The following is a 20327-nucleotide window of genomic DNA, read 5'->3' as shown; positions in this document are numbered from 1 at the left end:
GTCAACCTATTGTCCCCAACAATCTGGGTCCTCATTTTACCAATCTTGGAAGGATTGAAGGCTGAGTCAACCTTGAGCATCAAGGTGAGCATCAAACTCCTGGCAGTGGGCAGAATTAGCCTGCAATACTGCACCCCAACCACTGTGTTACCACGGCTCTATTCTATCTCTAATGTTTGTGACATATTCAATCTATATTCTAGGCCAGTATTGCATACCTGAGGTATGAAGTATTGCCTACCTCCAAGATGGTATACCCTGGGCAACATTCTGTTCTAACAAAGCGGCTAAAAATCTAGACACAAATGACAGACACTCTCTTCCCTTAAATGTTGTCTGGTGAATCATACCTTCTCCATAACTGACCCTACCCTTCAGAGCAGCTTCGTCTCTGAAATCCAAAGGGCCCCTACCATTTTGGCCATCCACAAGACTATAAAGACCTGGTTGTTCTCCTAAGCATTGAGCTAAAATGGGAGTGGAGGCCAGTGGAAGTATGGAGAAGGGATGTCCTGGGAGCACTATGTCAGGTATAACAAACCAAGAACAACATGATATTTTACTAGAGTAGTTTCTTTATTGTCTTTCACCTATAGAAGGAATCTTGCAGGACTAAAACACAATGTACATAACTATCAAATATACCCTGTGAACATTTAAGGAGGGTCCACACTACAACTCTTCCTACATAGGCAAATCTGGCTGATTTGTTCTTTGGTCCTCCTGAAAGACTTCTTCCATCTAGTGACTCTGTACCAGATTCCATCACACACTGTGAGATAAATTTTTGTTGGTGGTATTGTTTGTTTTTACATTTTATTGCTAGGCTGTAAGTTTCCTGGAGTTATTATATATATAAAATGGATACTCAAACAAATATTTTAAATAAATAGACATAAAAAGGATTTATTTGCAGGACTCACCCTGCTCTCTCGGTATCTAGCCATCCCGAGGACGGATAGACATAAGGATGACATACCCCAAAGTCTATTCACTAACCAAATATATAGTTGGTCCTGAACTTGCAGGTCTTTAGAAGGGTAGTCAAATCCTGGCTCTTTTTCCAGATTTTTGGTCTTGATGAGTAGTTGTTGGATGTTTTAGTTTAGTGATGATTTTATGGTATGAATTGACTTAATGAATTATGTTGTTTTCTTTGGGATTTGTATTTGTAGTTAACTTTGGTACACTGCCATCAATAATTCTCACAAAAATTTAGGGGACGCCATATTTGTATGGCAGAGCTTGTCATGTCCAGCTCTTCTTTTGCCATCTGTTCTCGACACACGGTTTCTGAAAAGTTACTTTCAAAAAACAACCCTTTGGTTGAAAAAGATTCCCCATCCATATTTGTAGAGCAAGTGTTTAATTGCTCATTATTTTTCAGCAAATATAAAAAAGCAGTTTTGTCTGCCACTGATATCTTGTTTCTCATTAATAACTAAAGTTATAACAAATAGCCTACTTCTATATCTTCCAAGGATGGCAAATGTGCTATGTTAAAAATATTGACAATGTTTGGATATTGTTAATACATATAGGAAAGTTAGCTTTATTCCTCAATTACACTTCAGTGTTTTATTTATGTTTTAAAGAGGTGGCAGTTTTCTGACAGCTATCTAAATCAACTTGAAGGAGAGGAAATGAATATAAAAAGGAGGAGGCTAACACTAATCTTGCTGAGGCAAAACAGCTTTCTGGAACGGTTCCATATTTTAAAAAGGCTGGATACCAATTCTCTTTTGGGAAGGTCTCATTCACTTCCTGACAGATGTCATTATTGTTGCTATGGTGAATAAATGAATGCTGCATGATGCCACAGGATAAGAGTAAGCACTGATGTCTTTGGAAGCTGCACATAGTCCACCCCCACATCATTCTATTAGCGTAGGCTGACTGATTTGATTGCAAAAACTAATTGATGGGGGGAGAGATAGACAAAGCTTTTCACTGTTCTTCACTCCCCGTTCTATATCTTCCTGTGTTTCATACATTTTTTCTTTCCACTGAGCCCTCTTAACAAAATGATCTCAAAATGTGTGCATTATCAGTATAAACCTCTTGAAGCAAATGTTAAATATTCTGTATGCAGGAATACATTTTTTATTTCTGAAGAACGATGTTTAAATATTCTATTGATTCTTACTTAAGAAGCAATATTCCTTATGAAACAAATTATGAGATCTTTTTCAGTTTGAGTTCAGGCCTTAACACAGAATAGAAATAGTACTAGCTGTTCTAATAGATAATATTTTCAGGATACAGCAATCATTTTAGACCTCTTTCAATATTTCAGCCATGGTACTGGATCACCTATGGTAGGGGTGTCAAACTGGCAACCCACAGGCCGGATGTGTCACACATAGGTCACACCCACCCCAGCCCCACAAAGAGAAAAAACGTCATGATACATCACATGACCGCAATGTGATACAGTGAGTTTGATACCTGTGGTTTATGGGGATTGAAGATTGGAGACACCTTTTATAGTGGTTACACTCTACCTTAGTTTGTATTCATTGATTATGTGGCATCAAGTCAATGTTGGCTCCTAGCAACCACAAAGATTTTCTCTAGAATGATTTGTCTCTAATCTGGTCTCTAAAATCTTCCAATAATGTCACCATTAGTAACTAACTTCATCTAGGCTGCTGCTGGTCATCCTGTTCTTTTTCCTTTCATCTTCCCCAATATTAGAACCTTCTCTAAGAAGCTACATCTTTGAATACTATGTCCAATGTAGCATAATTGAGTTTGTCATTTAAGCCTTAAGTGAGAGCTCTGGGTTGAGTCATTTAGTAATTCATTGGTTTGTTTTCTTGACTGTCCATATTGGGTGTCAAACTCATGGCGACATGTTGTTGTCACATGACATATCATGACTTTTTTCCCCTTCTCTAAACCGGGGTGGTGGTGGTGGCCAGCACGTGATGCATCCGGCCCATGGGCCACGAATTTGACACCCCAGGTCTATAGTCTTCTCAAGAATATTTCCCTATGTCAAAGTTCAAAAGACTCAATTGTCTTCTTATCCTGCTTCTTCAAAACTACCTAACTTAGTAGACACTTCTAATCAGTGATAGATAAGGAACAGCCATAGTAAAGGGTACTTATTACTAAGCAGTGATAGATAAGGAACAGCCACAGTAAAGGGTAAACATTCAGCTTTGTTCCCATTGCTTTTCAACAGCTATATAAATCTGTTGGGAGAAATCATCACTAGTTTATGTAAGATATAATTGTATGCTACTTCACCACTCCAGAGTAAAGTAACATACGATTATATCTAGGGTGAAGCAGGGTAAGAGGAGCTGTGGGGATCTAAGCCTAATATCTGAAACTTTATGAGGAACTAGAGAGGTAGAAACAAGCTTCAACTCAATCCCAAAAAGACAGAGTTTATGTTTGTTCACAAACATTCTGGTTTCACAACTGCTTCATTGTTAGTTCTAGATAAGGTTACTAACATTGTATATTTACACTTTCGAGAAGCTTCTCATAAATTTCTTGATCAAAAACTCTTGGGCCAGCTGAGCAATTAGTAACAGATTGGACAAAAGAAAATAATAGGAATAAATTGGCAGTTTTCACAGTGGAAACATATAAGAAGTAAGCATCATTAGGATCTGTTTCAGGCCCGGTGCTATTCAACCTGTTTATATACAAATTAATCTAATATATCCTGTGAGTTGCAAAAGTTTGTTTCTTTGTTTAATTAATTAACTTTATACAGTTTCCAACTCTCAGTTTTTGATTCTGACGAGATAAAAAATTAGTTAAGGAGTGAAGAAACAAATAGACTGTGAATTGCTTCTCTTTAGGACATTAAACCAGGACATTAAAAGCAAGTGCAATTCAATATCAGAAAGTACAAAGTAATCCACATTAGGGCTAGGAATTCATATTTGTGTAATCAAATAATGAGGATTGAATTGCCAGTGGTCAATCAAGAAAGAGATATTGGAGTAAATGAAATCATTTACATGATGTGCAAATTTGTAAAGAAGACAACTTCCTTGATAAGGGTCAGTAGAAAATACATAATAAGTCGACTAATATGTTAATGTCTCTATAAAACATTATGGCACATCTAGTATCTGGGGTACAGTTCTGGTCATTAGATCTAAAGAAAAGATATCAACGGATTGAAAAATATATACAGATATATATCTGGGACTACAGAAAAGGCAATCGATCAGACGGCATGAACACCTTCCATGTAAGCATAGGCAGCAATGATTTTTACATTAGAAAAAAGTACTTGGAAATGTTTCAGATTGATATAACTATGCGTGGTAAATTGAACAAAGAATATGTTTGTCTATCATTGACCATATGGACAAGAATTAGAAATTATGTAGTGACTGATAAGACGATTTGAAATTGATAAGAAGAAAAGTGTCTTCATTGGCATGTAATTAACCTGATGGAAAAGGAGATTAGAGAAATTCCTACTAGCCTTGATTACTGAATGCTGCCTCCAAATACAGATGCAATCTGGCTTCACTTATTAGATACGCAAGAGCAACAATGGGAAAGAACAGCTGCCTTGGTCTCCTATTTGTTGCCTTCTAGGTGTATCTGGGGGTGTAGTGTTTGAAACAGAATGCTAGCTAGATAGTTTAGGTATAATCTAATCAGGCTATTCTTATGTTCTCCATAAAGTTGTAAGAGCAGGTGGAAATTTTGCTCTAGATGGTCTTTCCCCAGCTGAAATTGATAAACTGATTTTTGCCTCTTTTGGACCAAGATAGTCTAGCAATGTTCTTATTACTTACTCACTTAGATTACTGTAACACTTTCCAGATGCCACTATTTTGGAAATTACAGTTAGTACAAAAGGAGGCAACTAAGGTGATTAGTGGGTGAGTGCTCCCATTGTAAATATTATATCTATTATCTGGCCGCTGGATGGGTTATCTCAAATTCCAATTTAAAATTACAAATTTGACTGATACAGCCGTCTATAGCTTGGTGTTCCTTAAGGACTGTTTTTTCTAGATGGAATTTGCTATGTCTGGACAGGCAGAGAAATAATGTTCATGCTTCTGTCTCTGTATGAATAACAATCAACACAGATCCTAAGTAATCCTCCTCTTTTGTCTGTGAAGACATTACAGAATCCCTTGTTCCCAGAGGTGCACTTGGCATCCTCTCTACTAGCTTTCTGCAAGCTAGGTCTAGTGCAGACAATTTTGTTGGAGCCGTCATTTGTGGGTTAGTGGTTGACTATTACTTGGGTGGGCACTGATTTGTATTTGTTTTGAATTTCCTTTGGCTTTTATATTTAATATTTTGAGTAAACTGTCAGGTGTATGTTTTGAGCTGGGTGGCATGGAAATACTTCTAATGAATAAATAAATGGATTTGTCATGTTGAAAACACTGATACTGTATTCATTAATTTTCTTTTGCATTAATTCTTTAAAAGAAAAGGAAAAGGCTTGCAATCTAAGCTTGAGGGAAAATTGCAGCATCACTATTATAGCATCACTTAATCTAAATAAAAGATGCTACAATTAGTGTCCCATAATAACATAATGAAACTAGGGTTGTTGTTTTTTTAACTTGGATCTATACTTTGTGGCCTTGCAGAACAAGGGAGAGGCAATACAATGAATCTGGCATGCATTAAATAGAAGAGCCCTAAATTAAAAGAGTAAATTATTAATGATTTTGTAAATGGAATATATCATCTGGATGGGTGGTGGGACGGTGGAGGAGAATTCTTCAGGAAAGAATAAATAGTTTATACTGTTGCATTCCATATAAGTAATCTTGATTGAAATCTGCACTGCTGGATGCATTTTGATGGAAGCTTGTGAAATATATCTGCAAAAATAAAACAAAAATGAATTGTATAGAAGCCACAGTTAAGCAGGCATAGCCTTAATACGACTGAGTGATAACTAAGAATCTGTCAGTGGAAAAAAGTTTGCTTTGAAGGCTGAAGGTGCTATTTCTACTAAGATCTAATATACTTCATAAAACTATGTAAAACAATGTTCTTAATAAATGCTAAGCAAACAGTTGAGATAACAGCTTTTATTTCAAGAGCCCCATGCATGTTTAATGTGAAATATTTTTAAAGAATAGTGCTATCTGACTTTGTAATTGGAAGATGTCCTTCTCTCTTCTACATTTTACATTAATTTTTATAAGTGTGTTTCCTCTGTAGCTAAAATTTATATTTTAACTTTTCTCTCTACACATATTTTGATGAAGAGGCACAGCCAGGGATGAAATGTGCAATTTCTATATTATGTATTACATGGAAGCCAAATATGCAGTTTCATCCATGACCTGTACACAGAACATTAAGCCAGAGATATTCAAAAGCATACCTCAAGAAGCAAATATCGCTATTCCAGTCAAGCCTGATATGACTATGATGGCCCATGGACATAATGAAGGTAAAAATGTTTATTCCTTTGCTAATATCACTACGGGAAAGAATTATGTGGCTGAGTATTTGTGAGGAAGTCAACCAAAGTGATTGAGATATCTTTGTAAATGTGCTGATATTTAGATATGCAGCCAAAAAAAATGTGCCAAAAAATCCAGCACAGTCCTCCAGGTAGTGAACAGTACATTCAGCTGTTATGGCATTATGTAGTATTTAATAGTTTAAGAGTCAGTTGTCATATTACTTGGTTCTACATCTTACTATATGCGAAATAAATATTAATAATTGGACCAAACTCAAATAAGAATCTGTTATTCCCATATGTCTAATTCTATGTAAAATTAAAAAGAGTGTTAATGTTTATTGATTGAATTTTAATTCTGTTCTTTTATCTTTTTCGTATCTTTTGTGTTAGCTTTCTTTATTATCCAGATTGGTGAAAAAGTGAAATAAAAATTTAAAAGAATGCAGAGATTCAAGTTAAATGAAGCTTCCTTACATTCTGTTTAACTAGTAAATGCAGTTGAATATGTAGATAAGATACAGTTTAATTTTATAGAAATACACCTGCTTGATTATCATATATCCAATGTTTCTCTTTTCCCCTTTCTTCTCTGTTAAACATAAATATTTCGGAAAAAGCAGTTCTATGATTAAACTAACTGAAATTTGTTATATTGAAACTGGGCCAAACTTACAGTTTTAAGATAATATGTACTGAAGATTGAAAGATATTTTTAATCTAGGTCTATTTAAATAAACCATAGTTTTAAGGAACTAAAGTAAAGATTAAATAACTAATAGGTCATATAATATATGTGGGTATATATTTATTTATTTATTTATTTAGTCATGCTTATGTACCATATTTTTTGGAGTATAAGACGCACATTTTCCCCTCTAAAAGAGGATGAAAATTTGGGTGATACACTGAATGTAGCCCCACCCAGCTTCTGAAACCTCCGTTTCAGAGCCTGGAAAAAAAGCCTCTGAAACCTCCATTTGAGAGGCTGAAAAAAAAAAGCCTCTGAAATGGAGGTTTCAGAAGTGGAAAAAAAAGCAAGGCACAGACCTCACAACCAACAAACTTATTGCTAAAGCTTACCTCTGGGAACACTTGATTGGGGGTATTCCGGGAGGCCGATCCACCCTGAATCAGCTTTTTTCTTATTTTCCTCCCCAAAAACTAAGGTGCGTCTTATACTCTGGTGCGTCTTATAGTCCAAAAATATGGTAGTATATATGTGGTATATAATGGAGATGTTGAACTTTTGAGAGCTGTATGCAATGAAATTTCATTTTAATGTATGCCAATTAGTGTACATTCAAAATGACAATGAAGTTATTATTCCATTCTATTGTATTCATAAACTTTCCAGAAGAGAAACTATTACATTAATGCCATATCTAAACTGAGATAATGCCTTTTAACATCAGGTGATATATCAGGATAGAGTAGAGCAAGAATGACTATGTTTCCATATTCCAAACAATTTCATATCAGTTGCAGGGGTGGGTTCCACTTACATTTACTACCAGTTCGCAATGGGAGCACGCGTTTCTGCGCATGTGCAGATCGTCAGTGATGATGTCGGAGTGGGTGAGAGGAGCCTCCCATCACCATTACTACCTGTTCACAAGAACCGGATCGAACTGGGAGCAATCCACCACTGATCACTTGGTTATAAAATTAACCAAAATATCTTCCAGAGTACAATCTATATTATTGTTCTGCCCCAGCTACGGACCCCAAAGAACACACAAAGTCTGTACAAACCTTAGTTTACTAATTAAGGACTACTAATGAGCTTTCTTAGTAGTTGTTCGAACACAAGTACAGTTTAAATCAGTCTTTTCTGAACAAGGGCTGTTAATTTAACTTCATTAACAGCCAACAAGAATCCAAAGAATAATAACTCAATTCTGAGGCACAGTATTTCAGATAACCGTAATCTTATTGTGGTCAGCAGAATGCCCAGAAGCAATTTGTAGGAAAACTGACAAAAGATAAACAAGAGCCGAATCAAATGTTTTTGGAATCAAGATGCGAAGGAATATGAATGAAGTTGTTTCCTGCAAATTGCATCAGTCGTTATCCTTCCTTAAATAGGCTAGGGGAATGGCCAATTAGCCCCAAGCCCTACTCTCGAGGAGACCGCTTCCTGAGAAGCCACTCCTGCCTTTTAACAGCTCTGTGCGCTCGTGCATCGAGAAGAGGCTCCTCCTCTTCTTCCTCTTCACTTATGGGAGCTTCTGGAGGTTTTGAAGGCCCTGGCTGAATTCCCGCCTCTGGCACCACATCTTCTCCAGCCTCCTCATTGTCTGACTCGAGCGCCAGCTGCACAGGCTGCTGGCGCAGCACCACACCAGCCTCCTCGCTGTTGGAATCAGCTACTAACTGCACAAGCTGCTGACGGGCCACAACAATTATAAATAATTGATAACATTGCAATAATCTCTTGTGAAGGTCAAAATAATTGTAACCAAAAAGAAAATGTTTTCTAATTTTTATATCCAGTCTTATTTCTGTGAGAAAAATATTCATTGACTAGTACATCTGCCCTTTCTGTAGTAATTTATTTGATAAGAATTTGATACATTGCAGTGTTCTTTCAATTGAAGACCCATTGTTAGCCTGAATTCTCACATATGGTTACCTATGAATCATTAAAGAATAAGTGGCATAATAACTTATGGACAGGAATGAGCCAAGTTACAGATACTTATAAATCAATTATAAATAGTATATTTTAATTAATTAAATCAAATCCTCAAATATAATAATTCTCTTCCAGAAATTAATAGTTGCTCTGTTTCTTCATGGCATTCAGCCTAAATGTAGGTGCATATAGATTAGCCAGAAGAAGCAGAATTCTTTATTTCTCTTCCCTATAGTGACATATCCAGAAATCCCAAATTGTATGACTATGGTCAAGAAATGGTTGAACTGTGCATCTAAAGACAAAAGAAAGGCTCCTTTAAACCAGTATAAATACCTTCATTTTATAAGCATCCTGTTAGACTTACAAAATTCCAAGCAATTGCTATGCAGCCAAGGAAGACTATGCAAATTTGGTCTTCCAAATTTTTAGCTTAAATTCAGTAGGCCTAATCATTTGCCAGTATCTTTTTTTGGGGGGTGGGACAGGTTTGTGATCCTCTTGCATGCTTGATTACATCTAGATTCATGGTGATTGGATATTGATATAAATGTCATTGGGTAGAAGAATAAGTATTTCTATGAATTTCTCTAGTAATTTATTTCATATTTGTATTATGACATTTTTTGATGAAATTTCTTTCATTTTCTTTTTTAGAAATCAAAAATGAAGGCACGGGTATGATAATACAACAGCCAAAAAGAGAAGAGGAGGAGGTTTTAGATCAGGGTATGTATTACATTTGTCCCTTTAAATACATACCGTGTTTTATAATTCTAGTGTTAAAGCTGTTGCAGTGTTATAAATATATTGAAGCTTTTTTTTTTTTTTGCTAATACATAAAGCCACTCTGTTGTAGTGCCCCAAATCTTTTAAGAGAAAGCAATTGATTACCAACTTCTAATCTTGCAAATGCCTCCGTTAGCACAACCTAATTTGATTTTTCAAAGTTAATTTATTTATTTATTTAATTAATTAATTTGTATAATTGTAATAATGCAATAATCTGATCCAATAATCTAAAACTATTATTAGATTTTACTATATTCCAAATAGTTAACACTTAATTTGTAGCTTTTGGTTACAAAAAATAATAACAGAAAAATAATGCATACATATTATGTAAGCAGTACATTTTGACACTTATATTTATAACATAAAAAATTTAGTTATGTTTGCCCTAATGTGGAGTAGCTTGGCAATAAACTTGAAATCTGCACAAAATAAATATATTTCTGTGTTTTAATACTTGATATTAATATTAATTTTATTTCAGTGTAAATGTATGAAATAGGTTTAACTGCATGTTTTTCAAGGCTTATAGTAAACAAATCAAACATTAATATCTTTAGGGTTTTATTAAAGTTTTCTTGGGGGGGGAGTATGATTTCTTGTGGTTCACTGTAGGCCAAAGAATGGATAATGGAATTAAATTTATATAATACTTACTTATAAAAATATAGCTATAGGTTCCTTATATAGCATATATAATGTTACTCATGCATACATAATCAGTCAATCAATATCAATCAATATGCAAAGGGAAGATTACCTTGCTTGTATTTTTTCGATCAGTACCTTAAATGTGTTTGCAATCGTTATTTTGTGAAGGTGTTTGTCTCTCTTATCTATGAGAACAAAATGCAAAATGTCTCTATTAGTTGAAATCATATAAAATGTTTGTACTAGGAGAAAGCATCAGCAACTAATAATTAATTGTGATGCTTTATTTGTCTGTGAAATGTTTCAGTGGAAAAAAAATTGATATTATTCTGATGAAGTCTTTGCTTTATATTTGTAATTCAGTGATTAATTGTGCATTTTCATATTTCAACAACCTAGGTTGCTGGTCATCCTTCTCCAGAGATTATCAGGGATAATTAGCTGATAAGTGGTACTGTCTTTAAACGGATAAATTTATACAGTTAGTCCTCGACTTACAACAGTTTATTTAGTGACCTTTCAAAGTTACAACGGAACTGAAAAAAGTGACTTATGACCATTTTTCACACTTACAACCTTTGTAGCAGCCCCATGATCATTGGCAATTGATTCATACTTATGACTGTTGTTGTGCCCCAAAGTCATGTGATCACCTTTTGCAATCTTTTGACAAGCAAAACCTATGGGGAAGCCAGATTCACTTAACAACTATGTTAAGTGAATCTGTCTTAAGTGAACTTATCAACTGCAGTGATTCTCTTAACAACTGTTGCCAGGAAGGTCATGAAATGGGGCAACATTGATTTAACAAATGTCTCATTTAACAACAAAAATGTTGGGCTCAATTGTGATCATAAGTCGAGGACTACCTGTACTTCATTGCCCTGATATTCCTCTTTGCCATAATTCTATGCTGTTTAAATTGCTATAAATTAAAAAACAAAATACGACTTTTGTAGACATTTCAACAAGTTGAGTGTCTAATGTTTTTGGTTTTCAGTGAATGCCCTTTTGCTAAGTGTAGAATTTTGAAATGTTTTTCTGTGTTAGCAGTTGTGTTACTGCTAATGGGACTGATAAAAAAAATGGAAAAGTACAGTTCTATTCAAAGCAAAGTTGAAGGTAAAGGAAAAAAGACATTTCTCCCAGATAAAAAGGAAAATTAGAGTGAAAAGGTTTATAAATTGACACAAAATCTTACAGACTTCCCATGTTCCTTCTCTGTCAGCCAGAATTTCCAATGTCCAGTGAAATCAGTAATTTAGGTACTAGGCTCCAAGATACATGCACATGGTCTAGTTATATATTTATATGCACATGATTTATTTACTCATTAGACAGATTTATGTCCCACCTTTCATTCAGAAGCTCATGTTGGTGTACACAGTCTCCCAGAGTCCATTGGCAGTTAGCAGTGCATAAATTAATTTAAAAATTCCCTTCTCACCCCTGTGAGAGGTATATGTCTTCCTCAATTTGGGTCCTCATGATATGATACATGTAGCAATGCCACATGACAGCAATATCAAGAAGAACTATGATAAGTTAAAGATGTACCTGGACCTGAAGGAGGATTTAGAGGGGATGTAGAAAAATAAATGCCAAAGTGGTCTTATGGCTGTGACCCATGTCTCCAACAGATCCTGGTAACAACATCAGAACTCTCTGTCCAGAAAAGTGCAATGTTAGGAACAGCTAAGATATTGTGTAGAACCCTTAAACTCCAAGGCTGAAGGGCTTCAAACATATTCAGAACAGCAGTGGAGACAGTGCATCACCTTGGTATATTCCACACTTGATAGCCATTTGTGTGAGCTATCTTGAGTTGATTTTCAGTGTTGTCTTTCACAATCTGATTGAGTTATTGAGGAAGGTTTTTCATGTTGTGTTGACTGTGTATACTGCCAGGCATTCATAGATCCATGTGTGTGGCATTAAGATATAGGCTTCCTATAATCAATCCAGGCTATACCCAGTTTGGTCTCAGTGTTGTTGGTTTTTTGCCTCAGCATCCTAACCACTTCAGCCACTTTAGCATTTAGACCTCACCTCTATAAATGTACCCTGTTTTCCCGAAAATAAGACATCCCCTGATAATAAGCCCAATCGGGCTTTTCAGCGCATGCACTAAAATAAGTCTCTTCTTGAAAATTTTTTATTTATTTATTTATTTTATTTCTATACCGCCCTTCTCCCGAAGGACTCGGGGCGGTGTACAGCCTAATTAAAAACACAAAGACAGACAATATTTAAAAATAATTAAAATTATTAAATGGTAGGCCCAATTTATAAAACCCCGAATTTAAAAACCCAATTTAAAACCAATTAAAATCTTTATATTGATAGCCCAGCCTGGCGGAACAACATGGTTTTGAGGGCACAGCGAAATACACGGAGATCAGAGATTTTGCGAATTTCTGGGGGGAGTTCATTCCAAAGGGCAAGGGCTCCCACAGAGAAGGCCCTCCCCCTGGGTGTCGCCAGCTGACATAATTTGGCCGATGGCACCCTGAGGAGACCCTCTCTGTGGGAGCGGACTGGCCGGTGAGAGGCTACTGGTGGCAGAAGACGGTCTCGAAGGTAGCCAGGTCCAATGACATGGAGCGCTTTAAAGGTGGTAACCAACCCCTTGAATCGCACCCGGAAGACCACTGGGAGCCAGTGCAGCTCGTGTAGGAGGGGTGTCACGTGGGCACAACAAGTTGCGCCCATAACCACCCGCGCGGCCGCATTCTGGACCAGCTGGAGCCTCCGGGTGCTTTTCAAGGGGAGCCCCGAGCATTGCAGTAGTCCAGTCGGGAGGTGACAAGGGCATGAGTGACTGTGCGCAAGGCGTCACGGTCCAGAAAGGGCCGCAACTGGCGGATCAGGCGAACCTGATAAAAAGCCCCCCTGGCCACGGCTGTCATATGTTCTTCTAAAGACAGCCGTGTGTCCAGGAGGACGCCCAGATTGCAGGCCCTCTCTGTGGGGGGTAAAGACTCACCCCCAATAGTCAGCGATGGTACCAGCTGACTATATCACGGCGCCGGAAACCACAGCCACTCGGTCTTGGAGGGTTGAGTCTGAGCCTATTACTCCCCATCCAGATCCGCACGGCCTCCAGGCAGCAAGACATCACATCAAGGGCATCGTTGGGGTGGTCTGGAGTGGAGATGTACAGCTGAGTATCATCAGCGTACAGATGGACTCTCACCCCAAAACCACGGATGATCTCACCCAGCGGCTTCACATAAATGTTGAACAGAAGGGGCGAGAGGACCGACCCCTGCGGCACTCCCCATGCAAGGCGCCTCGAAGTCGACTTCTGCCCCCCTGTCAACACGAACTGTGAGCGGTCATAGAGGAAGGAGGAGAACCACCGCAAAACAGTGCCCCCTATTCCTAACCCCCTCAACCGCTGCAGCATGATACCATGGTCGATGGTATCAAAGCCGCTGAGAGATCTAACAGGACCAGGACAGAGGAGCAGCCCCTGTCCCGAGCCCTCCAGAGATCATCCACCAATGCGACCAATGCCATTTCTGTGCTGTACCCCTGCCTGAAGCCCGACTGGTACGGGTCCAGATAGATAGCTTCATCCAGGTGCCCGGGCAGTTGTCGTGCCACCACACTCTCAACAACCTTTGCCATAAAACGAAGGTTGGAGACCGGATGGTAGTTGGCTAATTCAGCTGGGTCCAGGGAAGGCTTCTTGAGGAGGGGCCTCACCACCGCCTCTTTCAAGGCAGCGGGAAAGGCACCCGCACTCAGAGAAGCACTTATAATCCCCTGGAGCCAGCCTCGTGTAACCTCCCGGGAGGCCAGTACCAACCAGGAGGGACACGGGTCCAATAAACATGTGGTGGCACTAATCCTACCCAGAACCCTGTCCACATCCTCGGGAGCCACAGGATCAAACTCCTCCCAGATAATGTTCTCAAGACCTGCCCTCGTCTCCTCCCCTGGACTCACCCAGTCGGAGTCCAAGCCTTCCCTAATCTGAGCAACTTTATCATGCAGGAATTGCACAAAATCCTCAGCTCGACCCTGCAAGGGATCTTCCCGCACTCCCCCCCCCCGAAGAAGGGAGCGGGTCACCCTAAACAAAGCGGCTGGGTGGTTCTCTGCAGATGCGATAAGAGCGGAAAAATAGTTAGATTTCGCCGCTTTTATCGCCACTAGGTAGGTCTTGATATAAGACCTCACCAGTGTCCGGTCGGAATTGGATTGACTAGTCCTCCAAATGCTCTCTAGGCGTCTTTTCCGATGCTTCATCTCTCTCAGCTCCTCGGAGAACCAAGGAGCCAATTGAGGTCGGCATCGGGTCAGAGGCCGCAAAGGCACGACGCGGTCCAAAGCCCTGGCGGCCACACTCTCCCAGGCGGCAACCAGGTCTTCAGTCGAGTCGTGTGCCAAGGTCTCAGGAAATGGCCTAAGCTCCATCAGGAACCTTTCGGGATCCATCAGGCGCCTGGGACTGAACCATTTAACCGGTTCCGTCTCCCTGCGGTGGGGGGAAACGGCAGGAAAGTCCAAGCGAAGAAGAGAATGATCTATCCATGACAAGGGTTTAATGTCTAAGTTCCCTCTACCAAGATCATTCAACCACTGACCAGAGACAAAAATCAAGTCCAGAGTGTGTCCCCCTGTGTGAGTAGGGCCTTGAACTAATTGGGTCAGGTCCATGGCTGCCATGGAAGCCATGAACTCCCGAGCCACTTCTGACACCTCACCTGCAGATGGCAGGTTGAAATCCCCCATGACAATAAGTCTGGGGGTATCAATCGCCACCCCGGCAATAATGTCGAGCAGCTCGGGCAGGGTCGCCGCCACGTGGCAGGGAACCAGGTACGTAGTCAGCAAACCCATCTGCCTCCCACAGCCCCACTTCACGAGGAGGGACTCACATCCAGCTATCTGAGGAACAGTGGTCTCCCTCGGACTAAGACTTTCCCGAATAATGGCCGCCACTCCCCCACCCCTCCCCTGAGCCCTTGGCTGGTGAAATGCACAGAAACCTGGTGGGCACATTTCAACGAGGGAACCCCGCCCTCGTGGCCCAGCAGGTCCCTGTAATACCTGTCAGGTCTGCACCCCCCTCCAAAATAAGATCACAAAAATAAGATCACAAAAATATTTAAACGCAGAGCTGGAAATCAGGTAAGATGGAAAGAGGAGCCACATCTTGCTCCACGTGCCCCAAAATAATAAGACCTCCCCGAAAATAAAGCCAAGTGCTTATTTCAGGGTTCAAAAAAAATATAAAACAGGGTCATATTTTCAGGAAAACATGGGTATGTTTACATATGTGTTCGTCAACCCCCCCTCCCATAGAGCAGAGCCAAGAGGAAAATTTTATATTAATTGATTATATGCCTACTAATGAAAATTAAGTATTTGTAAAATTATCTAATCACTTATTTGCATATACCCACAATCACTTTTCACACACATAAGTACATACAAGTCCACAGGTCCACTCATCTGCATAAGTAAATAGAAGAACACAGTAATTCCCATAGGGAAAGAGAGGTGGAGTTCAATGGCTCTTCCTTCCAGGAACATATTTATAGGAGGCTAAGGCTTATTTTCCTCCTTTTTTTCCATCATATCCAGAGGGAAGACACTTCTTTCAGTTTTAAGGTCTCTAGTAATTAATGATCCTAATTTTCATGAATCTCTATTAGCTCGGACAGCCTTTAGGGAGGCTTTCTGAGATAAACACTTTCCTTACTAGAATTTCCCATCCTGGACAATCTCCAGATATGAATCGACAGCCAGAATTCTCAGTTATGATCATGATCTCTAGAAATACTGCTATACATATACATGCCAGTGAGAGAAAGATAATGTGCACACTTTTCTTCTTTGAAGGAATGGCAGCAGCTTCTTTTCTCCTCTGACAGCTCTTTCAAGCATGTTGTTCATTATTTGTGTTGCCTACCCATTTCTTTGTTCTCATTCATATAAAAATATTCTTTGTGCTGTATGCTCAGCAAAACACCAACCCCACTCCAAATCACAACAATTTTGGGGACAGTCCAGCAGTGAAATCCACTTACCTTCGCTACCGGTTTGAGAATGGGAGCACAAACGTGCTATGCATGCATGCACCTCTTTTGTGCGTGCACAGATGGTAAAAAAGGGACGTAATGATGTCCTGGTGGGTAGGCGGAGCCTCCCGCTTCCAGCACTATCGGTTCGGCGAGCCGGATAGAACCAGAGGGATTTCATCGCTGGGACAGTCCTTCTTGACCTTTTTTTATACCTGTTGAAAGACAGCAATTTGTAATATGCAATAGAATGAAATTTTACAATATGGCTTCAAAGCTGGGAGAGTAAATAGTCAGATGTTTCTATAAATTATATTATAACTTAGCACTGAACTAGAACGGACACCATGCATAAGCATTGAACACTTGTGTGTTCTTATTCTCAAGTGGCTTAGTATCACCCAATAGGCCTTTGTTTGCAAGGTTTCCTCTGAAGTAAATCCTGCAGATTTTAATGTGATATTCTAAAGCGTTTTCTTGCTTGGGAATTCTTGCTTAATATAGCAGTTAATGGACTCTCAGTATGGTATTGATATTAATAGAAAATTTTGCATTAAAAAAACACTAGAAAGTTTCTTCTGGGATTTTTCTTGTAAAACATTATTTTAAGAAGATGCTACATTATTATTTTATTCAATAAAAATCTCTGCTTTTTAGATGTATACATGCTTATATGGCAACACATTCTTTGTAATTGGCTAAGAAAGAATTCAAAATTCTTAAGACTGTGTATGAGTTCCTATAATTTTTTAAATAATTGATATAAAATATCTTTTCCCATGGAATTTTATTGCAATAGTTTTAGTTTTATATATAAGAAAAAATATATAAAGCCAATATTCACTTAGAATGCTAATTACAAAGGTATTAAATTAATATAATTCTCTCAAGAATTCATATCCATGGATAAGGCCCCGTTAGCTAATGGATTGATTTTGAATGTTTTATTGGCAATATATTGTCTAATTCAGGGAGTTGCAGTTTTTTTTTCTAGTGAAAGATATATTTCTCCAGATAATTTGTTGTCTATAGGATAACAATTATGGCACAAGTGAACCATAAATTGGTCAGTCCCTCTTTCCAGTTTTTTTATAATCCGGCAACATCTTTCCCAAGCAGTAAATTGACAGGAAAGTGACAGATATCTTTTTCCAGAGTTCCTAAATAGCATTTAGAAATACACATGGTTGTAACTATTTTGTATGACACCAACATGGAACTGAGAACCAGTTTGATGTACTAGTTAAAGCACCAGAAGAAACTTTTTAAAGCACTTTAAAAAAAACGTAGAATAAAATATAGTAAGATTGTGAGGTATACCTGTGTTACATTTAGTATGACAGATTTATGGTTTACTCAGAGGGAAAGATAGCTCATAAAATCATTATGCTCTTTCTCAGTATGGTAGAGCTGTTTGAGACAAACAATAAGAGATTAACTCCCTGTTCTTTTTCATGAAATAAAGCAGCCATTAAGCTAGTCAACTAATTATCACAGTTTACACAGCTTTATCACACAATTGTTTAGGACAGAGATTGTGCATCCATGAATATTAAAAACTAAAAATATCTTTTTGAGGATCTGTTCACAAAGTAAAGTCTGATTTTAAGCCTCATTCTCTTTTGAGGACAGATAATTTAGTCCCTGAATCCAATACTTTTCCTCACTTTTTCCACCTTTATTTTTATTATTATTATGTGTTACTTATTACATTTATTGGCTGCCTATCTTACCTCGGAATAACTCTGGGTAGCTTACGATGTTAAAAGGATAAAACTGCACAAACCTATACATGAACAAAATACTATTAAAAAAAATTAATTATTTTATATAGCTAATGAAACAGGTCAAGACCAGAACTTTGGAAAAATCTTGTATCTAAAATGGATTTAGTTCAGATCCATCTGTTCTGTCCTGTGTGTTCTGAATTATTCCACTCTCAGAATTCTGTCTGTGATTGAATGTAAACTGTACCCTTAGTACATATGTAACCCACTTCCAGTTTCAGATAAAACACCAGTGACACCATGCCTTGTTGTATGCAGTATCTGAAAAATACTGAAATGAATTTATGCAGTAGGCTTGGGATTGTAGGTTATGAAAACCTACAAAACCATCAGTAAAGTTAAATTTCTAGCTTTTGATACATAAGCCTTGTAACATTTTTTTGAAATCTTCCAGCCATCTGCTTCATTATTCCTAAGTCAGATTTCATATTCTGTCCTTTCAGTGCAGGAGATGAGGTGTATAAATATAGTGCTCAACGAGAAACAGAGTTTGCTGCAGTGGCAGTTTGTTTAAGGCTTGAAGCAATGCAGAATCAGCTATATTAAATACTTATACAAAACTAGAGTGATCTCTATACAAAACATGCATTTGCCTATTGAGATGAGACAAAACTAAAATTAAAAACACACCCCACACTAGTTCTATGCCTAAACAAAATCATTGATGTAGCAATAGTACTTAGACTTATATGCCATTCCATAGTGCTTTATAGCATTCTCTGAATTGTTTACAATGTCAGTTTATTGCCCCTAGCAATCTGGGTCCTTATTTTACCAATCTTCGAAGGATGAGTCAGCTTTGAACCCCATCAGGATCAAACTACAGGCGATGGGCAGAGTTTGCCTACAATACTGCATTCTAACCACTGCACCACCACTGCTCATTATGGATATAAAATCCTGGATGTAACTGAGGAAATACTGCAATAATGCCAGAAAGATACGGAAAGCAAATAGGGTTTCTATGATACTGTCAAATTAATATTTTACTTAAAAGTAAATGCATTGCATCTTTTAATTAAATGTAGCTAATATCACAAAGTGCAAGTAAGTTGTACAAGACATAGCAAAAAGGCAAAAACTGGGAGGGGAAGCATTTCTATTTTTCTTAAAGTCATCGGAGGACTTGCTTAATGATTTAAGCAGAGGATTTCAGACATGAGTCTCTACACCCAAAAATAGTCATCTCACTTGTCAGGAGAGCTTCCCGACTTTCTTGGCTTCTACACAGGAAGCATTAGAGGACACTAAGTACTTGCAATTAAAATACTGAAAATAGTTCCATATTCCATTCAGTAAGACTTGGGAAGTCTATTTTCTCTGTGGGATATATAATTTTCTGATGAATATGATCTTAATTTTTCTTCCTTTGTCACTTAGATTTATTTCTTATTTGATCTGCTCTAAAGAAACAAGAAGGGTTTGGGAAGAGATTGATAGTCCTGGCTTTATGCCACTATCCTATTTTTCTTAAATAATTTGCCCATGTTGGGGAGATAATAATGACACCTATCATGCGTTGCTTGATATCAGAAACCATGTTCCTATATTCTTGACTTCAGCCAATCTAATTTTCAGGCCTGACATGCTGAATAAGCAGTTAATTATTTTATCCTGATTACTACGTATTTTAAGCTATTCCAGAGCAGATTGATTGCAGTTAGAGTAGGAAACAGGAAAGAAGAAAAGAACTTCAGTGTTTGTTTGCGTGTGTGTGTGTGTGTCAGTGGTGGGTTTCAAATTTGTTTACTACCGGTTCTGTAGGAGTGGCTTGGTGGGCATGGCATGGCTTGGTGGGCGTGGCTTGGTGGGTGTGGCAGGGGAAGGATACTGTAAAATCTCCATTCCCACCCCACTCCAGGGGAAGGATACTATAAAATCTCCATTTCCTCCCAATCAGCTGGGACATGGGAGGCAGAGAATAGATGGAGGCGGGGCCAGTTAGAATTTTTACTACCGGTTCTCCGAACGACTCAAAATTTCCACTACCATTTCTC

The 20327-nt window shown here is 38.3% G+C and overlaps 1 protein-coding gene across 3 annotated transcripts in view; it reads left to right on the top strand.

The window, feature by feature from the left end:
• Positions 1 to 20327, top strand: part of PAM (peptidylglycine alpha-amidating monooxygenase) — a 107899-nt gene that overhangs the window by 53941 nt on the left and 33631 nt on the right. For all 3 annotated transcript variants that reach the window (XM_070938759.1, XM_070938758.1, XM_070938757.1), the window contains exons 12-13: positions 6225 to 6412; positions 9723 to 9794. In XM_070938759.1, coding sequence (XP_070794860.1) covers positions 6225 to 6412; positions 9723 to 9794 — 260 coding nt within the window. The remainder of the gene's footprint in view (positions 1 to 6224; positions 6413 to 9722; positions 9795 to 20327) is intronic.

This window comes from Pituophis catenifer, unplaced genomic scaffold, assembly GCF_029215685.1.
Source record: "Pituophis catenifer annectens isolate HBS135680 unplaced genomic scaffold, rPitCat1.0.hap2 SCAF_2, whole genome shotgun sequence".
In the NCBI taxonomy this organism is placed as follows: Eukaryota; Metazoa; Chordata; class Lepidosauria; order Squamata; family Colubridae; genus Pituophis; species Pituophis catenifer.
The sequence above is the reverse complement of the archived record's forward strand: the minus strand, read 5'-3'. Positions and strand labels throughout refer to the sequence as shown.